This window comes from Petaurus breviceps, unplaced genomic scaffold, assembly GCF_028583685.1.
Source record: "Petaurus breviceps papuanus isolate PSGF00001 unplaced genomic scaffold, PetGlider_PUasm1.0 90847, whole genome shotgun sequence".
Classification (NCBI taxonomy): Eukaryota; Metazoa; Chordata; class Mammalia; order Diprotodontia; family Petauridae; genus Petaurus; species Petaurus breviceps.
In genome coordinates this window covers 25,302,218-25,314,797 of record NW_027187360.1, presented here as the reverse complement: position 1 = coordinate 25,314,797, position 12,580 = coordinate 25,302,218, and the positions used below count along the sequence as shown (strand labels likewise).

The following is a 12,580-nucleotide window of genomic DNA, read 5'->3' as shown; positions in this document are numbered from 1 at the left end:
AGGGCACAATACCCTGTTTGGGGGGCATGGAGAAGAGGCATTAAGTCTTCTAGAGGGGGTGGGACTTGGAGGGTAGCAATCAACCCCTATCAACCCACCTCCCTTTCATTGCAGAAGTAGGAGATGTAGTATATCCAGTCACATGCATCAGATGTGTTGGTTAACTTTAATGAATTGGGGTTTTTTCCCCCTTTTTTAAGCCCTCTGAAAAAGCTATCTTCAGATTTGATTATTACTCTCACTATGATGGCACAGCTCAGACCAACCAAGGTCCCTTCCCCAGCCAATCCTGGAGGCACCAGAACCTGAGGGAAAAGTAACTAGACTTGGTTAAGAGGAGAGGAGGATAGGAAACTAGACCCTCCCAGAGATGGAGGAAGCAGCCTCCTATCCCTGAGATGGCCCAGGGCAGCTCTGAGTTATTTCTGTTTCCTCTTTTCGCCAGTTTCCTTTTTCCGGTTGTTTTTGCTCTGAATCCACCTAAAGCCCTAGAGGTTCCCCCTGGATCTCATTCCATCTTTGGCTTTGTCCTTCCAAGGCCCCTCCCCTTCCCTCTTTTTTTCCCATGATCTCCCCACATGAGAACGCACACATACACACAGGGACAGAGAGATGAACATACAGTCACACCCATGGAAAACGCACACAAACATCATCCTGTCCAAAAGCATTCTCCCCAAATATGCCCCCCACCTCCCAACTTTCCACCTTCTGTTAAGGATATTACCATTCTTCTAGGCACCCAGGTCCAAAAACTCGGAGTCATCTTTGATTATTCCCTCTCCTTAATCCCCCCACACCTGATTAGTTACTAAGTTCTGTATGGGCAGGGTGACTCAGAGACTAAGAATAGTGATGGGGATGGAGGACCAGGCCTTGTGAGACAGAGGAGAGGAGTCAAAACGTATGCATAGGGTTGGATAACACTCCCATTCTACCCCTTCCTCTCTGTTCCTATTGCCAGGACCTTGGCTGAGAACTATTTCTTTCCTCACCCAGATTGTTGTAGTAGCTGCCTCCTGATCTTCCTGCCTCCTGTCTCTCCCCTTTCCATTTCATTCTTCACACAGCTGCCAATATAATCTTCCTAATGTATAGATATCACTACTAGACTGAGTTCCCTGGGAGCAGGGATCCTATCTTATCCATCTTTGTTTCTCCTGTAGTGTTGAATATATGACCCTTTATGACTGACTCGATTGCACTCCTCTGCTCACAAGTGTTCAACAACTCCCTGTTGCTGAACAAGAGCCAAACTCCTCAGCCTGGCATTCAAGGTCCCTCAATGATCTTCCCCCATCCTACCATTCTAACCTTATATTATACTGCTTTTTTTTTCCAATGTTTTATTCTACAGACAAACCATCCCCAAAGGTTCTGGTGTTTTTCCAGTCCTGCCTTTACACTCTAGGCTGAAATGGATTCCCATCATCTTACCTTTCCCCATCTCTGGTTCTCCCAGTTCTAACTCATGTTCCACCTCCTCCATGAAGCTTTTCCTACCCACCCACAAGCTGGCAGTGCCCTCTTCCTCTACTGGACTCCTACAACATTCTGCCCCTCGGTTATAGTACTCATCACATGTTTCTTTGTAATTACAGATATTTGTGTCCATGCCTAATTGTTCCTATTGGCCTGTGAGTTCACTGAGAGCAGGATTGCTGTGAAACACTACCTCCCCCTAGGCCTCAGGTTTTGTTGATCTGGATTTTGTTGATCACATATATATCTTAGGACAATTGGGGTTAAGCGACTTGCCCAAGGTCACACATCTAGTTTTTGTGTTAAGTATCTGAGGCTGGCTTTGAACTCAGGTCCTCCTGACTCCAGGACCGGTGCTCTATTCACTGCGCCACCTAGCCGCCCCAATCTGTCTATATATCCTTGGAGTAGAAAGGATCCTTGCCCTGGCCCCAGGACTTTTGCCACTTACTAAACATTTTCAGATCCTGACCTTCAATTCAAGACACCACATCTTCTGACCTCCATGCCCTTTGAACCTCCTTGGCTATCTGGATTCAGAGATCTGCCTCAGTCAATCCCTGATCATCCTGCTCCCTTTCTTCTGACACTGCACTATAATGAGATGCCCAGTTTTAACATCAGCTCCCTCTTCTCTTCTCTCTTTCTCCATGCTGTATCAGTCAAAAGGGAATATATAACTTCATAAATATCAAACCAAAGGAAGTCTATTAGAAAAAAAACCCTACCCATTTCTAGCCTGTATACCACTTAAGACTTTTGGTTAACCTTTAAGTAAAGCTCCCAAAATGTGGCTTGGGTTTCATGATACTCGCTAGGCTGGAAGTGTCCAGCTTCTTCATGGTCCCAGAAGAGAATAATGTCTTCCTACTCCAAACATCCTCCACTCTTCTGCTTTGGGATGGATTCACTTTGGCTCTCTAAATAAAACTCATTGGTCCTTTCTATAATCTCAAGTTTATCTTCATATAATCAGAATTTGTCCTGCTTTTGTGGAAGATTTGGAGTGGAGGGAGGTTCCGCCCATTTTAAAAATTCTTTAGGAAAATCTAGGACCCTGTGTTCTATGAAGCTCTATTAAGCTGGAAAAGCTTTATATATAGTCTCAGAGATAGATATCTACCTATTAGGTAAACATCAAAGTCAGTTAAGAAACACTACTAAACTCATACTAAGTCCCAGGCATGGTCCTTAGCACTTGGGATACAACATAAGGCCAAAAAAAAATTTTTTTTTAATTTTAAACTCTCAAGGAGTTTAAAATCTAATGGGGGAGATAAAAAAGATGTATTTTCTTCCAAAGGAACAGCCTAAAAGGGTTCATCCTTCAAAAGTTAACTGCTCTAGATGGTGAATTACTTCAACACAGCACTCCACAAAACAAACAAAAATGCAACACAATCTTTAGTCCTTTTTAGTTCCTTTCTATTTCTCCAGTTTCTCCAGGGTTGTGGCAGAAAAGAAGACAGGATTCTAAGAATCACATAATTTTTAACCATCTGCAAACATTAATTTAACCATGGGTCATCTAAATGTGAGATCTTTACCAAATGGGTGAATTAATGATCACAACTACTAATCACATCCATGTTGATATTCTTCTTATAAATGTCTAGAAGGCAAATAAATTATAGCCCATGGAAGGCTGGCTCACAGATTCTCCTCAGTAGACCCTGTAAAAGAGTTGTGAAAGTTAATTTCAACATGTCCCCAATGTGCTCCCAAGACAACAAAAAACATCACTTCACAGGCATTTCATCATGTCACCATGCAGTCCTCATCTTAAACTTAAGCAAAAAAGTACCTTGAGGCCAACTGCAGGTTACATGCCAACATCTATTGCAGAGGATGAAGAAATAGAGAAATTCTACAAATAACTTGACAATATTCTCTAAATCAAGACAATGTATAGCTTGGTATTTAGAACTTGGTGATTGTCAATGCAAAGGGAAGAATAGCAAAAACCATGTTGGAAAATATGGTTAAGGCTAAAATGGCAGTGGTCAAAGATTTGCTGATTACTCATAAGCCTTGTGTCTGTATATTATGAATATTTTCTTTGAGAAGATAATCTGGAAGCAATGGAAATGGTGAGGAAAGGCAATACCAACAAATAAAATTAAATAATTGATAACTTAATGGAAAGGAAACAACCAGTTCCTGACATGGGAGTATTTTAGAAATTAGTTGCCTGTGTACACTCAGATCATTGAATAGTTAGTGTGAAGGGCAAAGTAAATACCAAATTGGGGGGGGGGAACCCACAAGATTATAAACAAGACAATACATCATGTGATTACAGCAATTCTAATTTGTATAGGCTGTTCTTGACTCCAAAACATAGGAAATAGACCAAAGTAAAGATATTGACTGTACTGTGCCTATCACCATTTCTTAGAAAAATTTCATCTGGTGAAAAATTGCTACAATGAGGGTGTCAAAAGAGCCAAAACTATCTTAGCTAACAAATAGTAAATCTCCTTGCCAAAGGGCAACAAATACTTAAAAAAATAAGTTCACTTGCAAAACATTACACACAATGTCAGATTATATTCAGCACCACCTCACAAAAAAAAAAAGCAGGAAAGAAGAAACTGCTGCTACAGAAAGTTTGGTGTGGTACTCAACTAAGCCATATACTCCCAAGAGAATTTATATATGAAGAAGGAGAACAAATAGATGTGAAATGGAACATATCTATTATTGATAGCAATGGAACCACCACTTTTGGACTCCTTCATTTAACATGCTAGTTGAGGAAGTAGAAATGATGTGAAGAAGATGAAATCAGAAAGAGGATCTAGAACTGACCAAATTCACAGGGGAAAAATTGTGCTAGACAAAACACATTTTTATAGCCAATCAGGAATCATCTTTGAAGATTTTGTCAAAGAGTGAAAGATATTTTGTTTTAATCAAAAAGTTCATAGTATCCATAGTTCACTAATCAAAAGTTCATAGTACCCAAAAAAGGCAATTAAGATATTGGCACCTACAACCAACATACTTGTTTCTTCTCTATAAAAATTATGGTAATCATCTTTGAAGTTATTCTTTGTGAAAACATGAGAAGGGAACAGACAGGCTTGTTCACGTGATTTTCTATAATAGACCACATCTTCACAGTCACACAACTGACTGAGATGTCAAGAATGCAAAATCTTTTCGTGTTTGTTATTTGTTGATTCCAAAAAAAACTAGGATAGGACTAGGTAGGATGAAATGTTGCCTTAAAAGTTCCCCTTGAGTGTTAAGATCATGCAAAAATCCATGACAAATATCTGCAAATACAACTTTGTTTAATGATCCTCTGAAAATTAACATAAAGCAAGACACAAAATGGGAAGATTTGTTCTCTAGGGTCATGGAGGATGTTCTGTGAAACATCCAAATAAAACAGGGATCCCTACATGAGGTACGAATCTACAGATGTTCCTGTTTGCAGGTGATATTATAATGATTGCATTGAGTCCCAGAACACTACAGGGTCTCCTCGATGAGATTCATGGTTACTTGAAAGACATCAATCTAGACCTTCACAATAGAAAAACCCAGTGAATGAAAAGATGCATATTACCCAGATTGTGGCATGCAGTTGGATGAGCAGACCAAAGAGTTAGCCCATCAATCAATAATTAATAAACATTTATTAAGCATCTACCATGTGCAAGGCATTGTGCTAAGCACTAGGAATACAAATATGAAAGAAAGTTGCTGCTTTCAATCTGGTGGGGGAAGACAACACACAAAAGGCTAAAAGAGGTGAGGGGGGTTGGTGGGGGCATGGGGGTGGAGAAGCCAGAGAAGTCCCAAAGTAGGGCAGGTAGATGAGGAATGAAGAGAAGACTAAGCTTAGCTCTATCCTTAAGTGGAGATTTTAGAGCAGAGCTCCACCCTCTAATCAAAGGGCCATAGAGTAGTGATGAGGTGGAGGACCAAGGATAATGGGATCTTGCAGGATGATGTTTTCAGAGTCATAGGAAGAGTCAATTCATACTGGTGATGGCCCCATAAAGAGAAGGATGATCAGGTTAGTCACATTTGGGAAGTTGTTCTGGGCTTTTCGTGATCACAAGCTGCCACAAAAGTCCATTTTTTTTTCAACATCAATACTGGCAGCAGGTGGCATAGTGGCCAGGACATTGGGTCTGGAGTCAGGAAGACCTAAGTTTAAATCTGGCTTCAGACACTTATAAACTGTGTGATCCTGGTCAAATCATTAACCCCTTTCTGCCTCAGTTTTTTCATCTGAAAAATAATAGAACCTAACTCACAGGATTATTATGAGGATCAAAGGAGATATTATTTGTACAGCACTTAGCATAGTGCCTAGAGTGCCTGGCACAATAGGTGCCTGTTTAAATGATTTTCCCCTTCCTTTCACCATCTAACTGTGAATTATGGAACAACACACTCAGAAGAATAAAAAGTACAGACCATCTAAAAGACCAATGGGGACAGATAAAGAAACTGTACCACCAATAATTACTCATTTGAGGGGGCAGCTAGGTAGCCCAGTGAATAGAGGACAAGTCCTGGAGTCAGGAGGACTTAAGTTTGGATCCAGCCTCAGACACTTGACACACTTGCTAGCCATGTGACTTTGGGCGGGTCACTTAACCCCAATGGCCCTCCAAAAAGCAAAACAAACAAACAAACAAAAAATATTCATTTGAGAAGTGACATGTGAGGCATCATCAAAGTAATATATGACCTGAAAATGAGTTAGGACAGTCACTGTAGTGAAGAGTGATAGGAGTAGAACCTGAGCACTACACTACTATCTATTAAAAGAACCAAAGGAAATACTCCATCATCTCGCATAGAGTTCATAGAGTATGTATGGACAAAAATCATCCAGGATGAAAAGGTGTAGACAAATTTTGGCCCTCCCCAGTGGGAGGTGGGATCACTCAGACCCAGAAGATAATGGATCCACTTGTGGAAGTAGACAAGGAACTATAGATACAGCACAACAAATCACCTCAAAAACATATTACCTCTTACTCTTTTAACCCCTCCACAGTGCTCAGAACTGTGCCCTGTTGGGCTCAGCACACAGATAATCATCGGTAAATGTTTATTGAGTGGAACACTGAAATGCTATGCACAGACAGGCACATATGAACATACTTGCAAACACACCCCCCCTTGGGAAATGGACCTGGAAACCCCTTTGTTTTTTTGGGGGGGGGAAAGGAAACAGAATCCTATGAGTCATAACCTCTTCCATGTCAAGCCTGGCTGCCTGTAAATTTCCCCCAGCCTTGTACTGAGTCTACAAGGGAGACTTAGTGAATGCAGAAATCATCACCAAATCTTAACTGGGAAAAGCTGATGGGCTATTACATAGTAGAGGGGTCAGACTTGTTCTGTTTGGCTCCAGAGGACAAAAATGACAAAATGAGTGGAAGCTTCAAAGAGATAATGTAAGCTTAATGTCAGGAAAAACCTCCTAATAATTAGATCTATCCAAAAGTTTAGGGGGCTACCTCAAGACGGGGTGGGTTCCCCTGAAATGGAGGTCTCCAAGCCCATTTATTGGGTATGTTATAGTGAGATTTCCTTCCAGGTATGAGTTGGACTAGATGGCCAATGAGAAGTCCCTTCCAACTCTCAAATTCTGTGGTTCCATGATTGCTCGGAAGTCAGACCAGCCCCTGTGCATCCTCCTTTCTCTAATTGGTGTATTACCCCTAAGCTCAGGGATTTTTAATTTGGAGCAACACTTCACTACATTGTAGTTAACTGTGCCAATCTCTCAACTCCATCCCCATCAGAATGTCCCTCATTGGGAGTATGGGTCCCAACTTTCTCCATCTGTCCAATCCTCGTCCCACAAATGCAGCCAGGAGGGAAAGGAGACCTGGAAGGAATGGGGAAAGGGTAGAGGGAGATAAAGACTAGGGTCAGGAAGGAGTCTGAAGTCTGCAAAGGGGGCAAAGGGTAGCCTTAGGGTCTTGAAGCAAGGAGTTCTTGGATCCTCTGAGTCAGGCATCTCCCAGAGCCTCCTAAAGGAGAAAGTGCCCAGTGTGACCTAAGTCTGCCCCCTGCTGGCCACTAACATAGCCAAGACTTGAGAAAGGAGAAGAGAGTGTGAGGAGAGGAGGTTTTGTGGGGGAGGAACTGGACCCTGAGGGGCAGCTTGCCCACCCCAGGTCATACTGACCCCTGGTGGCCTCACTGCATGTAGATATGGACCAGAAAATACACCTAATTGTATATTGAACCAGCACTAAATCAGAATATCCCTCCCACTTCCTCAGACCTCTGAGACCACTAGAAACAGCAGGGAGACCATTCTGGTCTAGGTCCAAGGGAGTTGGAATGGAATGAAGTGGGGCCTAAGAAGGGTTATGCAGACCTTCTCTCTCAGAAGTTGCTAAGGGACCCAAATGAGCCCCACCCAAGAGAGCATCACTCAGGTGAGCTGGTACAGGAAAGATTCTATTTACCTAAGCCTGGTCCAAGATGGTTTGGCTTAGGGAAGACTTCCTATTAGTGTGGAGGATATTTTCCTGGGTTGCTAAAGGACCTCATTAAACAGATTTGCCTAGAATTTAGAGAGGGGCTCAGAAGGATAATTAATACCCCATGCCCTGTGGGAAAACTCTACCTGTTTCTAGGAATTAGGATGGTTTATGCCCAGAAAACCTCACTGAATACTAGTATCAGGCCACAGAAGTGGTCTTCTGGGGAAAAGGGTTTGCAGTTCTGCTTTCTCCTGATGCAAAAGTCACTATCCCCTTACCAGAAAGACAAGAGAAGCACAAAAAAGGAGAGAGACAGAGACATTGAATAAGATTCAAATGAGAAGAGGGTAATAGAAGGCAAGAATTAAATGGAGTCAACACAGGCCATCCCCAATTCTCCAGTTTCCCTGCCATGGAACTCAGGAGAAGTACTGAGGTATATGTTTGGAGGAGAGGAGCCCTTTTCCCTTGGGATTCTAGTGACTCAAGAGAAAAGTCAGAGATAGTAGGGCAGTCCACACCCTGTGACTAAGCTTAACACAGAAAGGTGGAATGGGGGAAATGGGGTGGGGGAGGAATGAAGAGATGGCAGTAGTGTCACAAGGAGGCTCAGGTCAATCCAGAGGTGGTGTGAGCAAAACAGATCAGACTGGTGTAAATGCCTAAGCTGCATCATGGTCCAAACTTAGAATCTGATTCCAGGACAGAGAGACTGAGTAGAAAGTGTTCCCCTAGCTTTTCAACCAAATTCTTGGTTCCTGATCACCCGCACAGATAACCTCTAAGGGCAGCAGGGTCTCTGGATCCATCTGGTTGAAAATTATCCCCTTCACTGGAGTAACAGTGGAGAACTAGAGAGGAGACCTGGTCAGGTTTGGAGTGGTCTCTTACTCTGTGAGCAGACCCAGGACTAAGACCCCCTAATTCTTCTACTTCCTTTCAAAAGAACTGTAAGAGCCCTACTGCTTTCTCTATGGGATGGAATAGACTGGACTGCAGAATCAAGTTAGCTCAGTCATTTCCCCTTTATGAGGTTGAGCTATGCATACTTCTTTTCCAGCTCAGAGGCTCCCACTAGATATATTAATGCCTGGAAGTGTCATGGTGCCTGGGTAGATGAATACCTAAATCAGTGTCCAGGAAAGTTAGTGCCCAAAAAAGTGAGTCCTGGGACAGGTTAGTGCAGGGAGAGGTCAATTCCAACCTGATGTAATTACTGCCCCAGTGATATCAAATACCATTTATTTCCCAGAGATGTTGAGGATGGGGTTGAGGAGGAAGGATTTTCAAACCTGGACCTGAAAGACCCACACTCAGGCAAACATTACCCCAACTACAGATCTGTTTTCTCTTGGGATCTCTAGTGTCATGTGGAAGAGAGAAAGGACTGTAGTAGTGGGGGAAGAAGCTGCATATAACATTTATCAAGTTAACAAGCTGAAGGACCTGAGAGAGGCTATTCTTCATTTTCTTCAGATGGTCCCAGAAGCCCCAATTCCTGCCTTGTGTCTGTAAGCCCAGCACTTGGTCGATACCCAATGTCCTTTATAACCATTCCTCCCTCGACCCTCCTCTGTCCAGTCATCTACCCACCCCTGAGGTCTCAGAGGTGGAATATAGTCCCTGCCAAAGGCCTGGTGTTTGTGGAGAATAGCTGGCTGGGCTGGGCTAGGCTGCCAGCTCCATACAGTAAAGAGGTTCAGCTTCAGCGTGGGCTCTGAAGGGTGTTGGTCCAGAAAAGCCTCCAGTATGGTGTTAGGGAAGTGCATTAAAATAGGTCAATCCCCCAAATATGATTTTTAGCACCATCATCGCACTGCCTCAACTTCCCCGAACCACCCCACCCCCACTCACACCCCTCCCTCACACCCCTGCCTGCATTCGGGTAATACACAAAAAAGTGTAAATTGCTAATATAGTTCCAGGGACACTAGATTGCTGCTCCGATTCTCCATCCCTCCACCCTCATCCCACTTCAAGGGGTGAACTTAGCTGAGGGAGCATGGAGGCGAATGGTGAAGCATAAAAAAGGCCTGTTTAGCCTCTCCCCCCACCCCCAGCCCCAAGACTCCTTGGCGCCGAAGTGAAGAAACAGGGAATTTTCCTTTCCACGCTCCCCGCCCACACATCCAGTCACTTATGGAGAATTTTGGTAGAAGGAGGGAGGACATGGTTGAGGGAAGACATAGGGCCGACCCTTCCCTTTCTCCAACCCAGAAATCCCTAGAGACCAAGGCCCGGGGCACGGAAGAGGACACACCACGGACCTCCCCATCCCCATTCCTTTCCTTCCCCCTAGTAGCTCCCGGCGGCCGAAGCCAGGGAGCGCAGAGAAAACAATTTCTCCCAACAGGCAGCCAAATGCTCCACGGCTCCCAACAGACGCCGTCTCTGGCCCCGACCCCGACTCCGACCCGGGGCAAGGACCGACTCCAGGCTCATCTCTGGCTCCACCGCCGGGCCCCGCTTCCGCTCCTGCCACTCCTGGCTCAGCCGCTTCTGGCTTCGCTGACAGTGGGGACAGTGACAAGGAGAGGGTCAGCGGGACCCTCTAGTGCCCCCCTTCTCCCAACCCTCATCCCTGTCCTACATGCAGCCCCCCACACCGTTGTTCTCCGGAAAAAATCGCGAGCAAAGCCGTGAGGGATCCCTGTTCAGATGACCCTTTGAGGGGCAAGAAGGCTCCTCACAAGTTATCTGCGACCTCTGCTCTGAGTGGAGAAGGTCCCTCCTGGGTTGGGAGTGAGGGGCGGGGACGGACCTGATGCAGAGTCCCGCAGTACTCTCGAGTCACTGCCTCAGTGTGCATGGCCACCGTCCACACAGCCTTCTCCAGGGCTCCGCGGCGGCGTCCGGGTCCGGCCCCGGTATCTGTCACTGCCTTGCGCAGGGCCCGTCCCATGGACGAGATAGACATCAGGATGCGGTGCTCCTGGGGGGCAAGGAGAAAGAGACTGTAGCTCCAGTGGTCTAGTTTCGCCCCTATCAACCCTGCTCCGCCCCTGCTCCCGCATTCAGGCCCCAGTCCGGGAAGAGTCCCAACTCCTTTCAAATAGACGGGGTGGGGCAAGAACCATTCTCTGAGAAAGGGTTCATCCAGTTACCTTTTCTGCCCGGCAGGAGGCGCCCCCTGCTCGCCCACGTCCCCGGCGCCTGAGAGCCCCTGTGCCCGTCAAGTTTTTCTGGATAAAATCAAAGAAGGAACTTGGGGAATGATCCCTGCCCCCTCCCCAAAAGGCCTGAATGGGGCGTTCCTGCTACTCCCCCCTATCTCATTCCCAGACCCAGCTCCCCCCTGGTCGCAGGTACTGCTCCCACACTCCATGGCCCTCCCCAAAAAAAAGCCAGTCCCGGCGGGGTCTCCCCTCACCACCGCCTGCAACTCTTCGAAGATGACAGCACGGTAATGCCGAAGCACGTCGGGTACGTTGCAGTCCCTGCGCCTGCCGCCGCGCCCTAGAACCGTGCCCAGTATAGCCAGGAGCAGCACACAGAAAGCAGGCTTGGCAAGCACCTGGGTGGGAGCGAGGTCTCGGGGTTCATAGAGGCCGTGATCCAGCCCCCAGCACCAGCCACCTGGAAGAAGAACTCGCCACTTCTCTGGCCTCATGCCCTCCCACCACCACACTCCATCTCTCCAGGTGGGGCCCAGCACCACCAGTGGACCATCTCACCACGTCCATGCACGCGAATGTCAATTCATCATTCCGCTCAAACATGCCTCCCCAGTCATAGCTTCTTGTACCCTTCCATCCACCCCCCTGAAACTTAACGGTGACAGCCCCCAACACCCTGCAGCTCTGGGATAATTTGGAGGGTGGTAATGCTGAAGTCACTTGCTTGTGCACTTCTCTTACTGCCTGGTAAGTGCAAGGGGTCACTAGGACAACCAGGGATGTATGTGAGTATACATGGGTGGATGTGTTCTTCAGCTGCCGTTGCCCCTGTCCCCAAATCATTATTCTCTCTGTTCTCAAATGTGAGATCCAACTGAGTCCTCTACTAAGATGCTGTTTGGTTGCCTCTCCATGATCCACTTATTATTGCTTATGGATTAACATAAGACATCGGCCCTCCTGGACCACAGAATAAAAACTGGAAACATGCTGCAAAACTCAAACATTGTACCCTGTGAATTACCCCTGCTACAACAAACTGCCACAACTAGAAAATGGAGACCAAGTGTGCACTTCAGGGCCAAATAGAATAATCAGCTCCCTAGGATCCCCTCCCAACACTCCACCTCCAAAGTCAGAACATCTGAGAAAAATCTTTCTCCTGGGTCATTTCTAAATTGGTCTCCTAACCTACCAGTGCCTCAACTTTTCAGTGGTTATAGACATTGGAGGCCACATACTCCCCAAGGAGGAGCTGGGAGTGGAAACTAGGGATCAGGAAGGTCACTATTAGGATCTAAATGGGTCTCCTTAAGGCTTCTCCAAGACACATTACTTTGTGCCAAGACCAAGAGCACAGGCAGCAAGTGGGTGAGTAGAGTAGTAGTTTGGGTGGACAGAAAGGAGTATTTTTGAGTGAATGCCTTGGTGAATGAGGGGGCAGGTAGGTTGGAAAGATTTGGTCAGTGGGAATGAGTTAGTGGGTGAGTGGATGGATGTTCCTGCTCC

General features: G+C 45.7%; 1 protein-coding gene across 1 annotated transcript; it reads right to left on the bottom strand.

Moving 5' to 3' along the window:
- Positions 1-3,161: 3,161 nt before the first annotated feature.
- Positions 3,162-11,565, bottom strand: CUNH20orf204 (chromosome unknown C20orf204 homolog). Its single transcript, XM_069072323.1, has 4 exons — positions 11,326-11,565; positions 11,060-11,137; positions 10,717-10,887; positions 3,162-10,463 (listed from the first exon to the last, which is right to left on the bottom strand). The coding sequence occupies exons 1-4, from the start codon at positions 11,563-11,565 to the stop codon at positions 10,251-10,253; spliced, it is 702 nt and encodes a 233-aa protein (XP_068928424.1). The 3' UTR covers positions 3,162-10,250.
- Between the last annotated feature and the right edge of the window lie 1,015 nt (positions 11,566-12,580).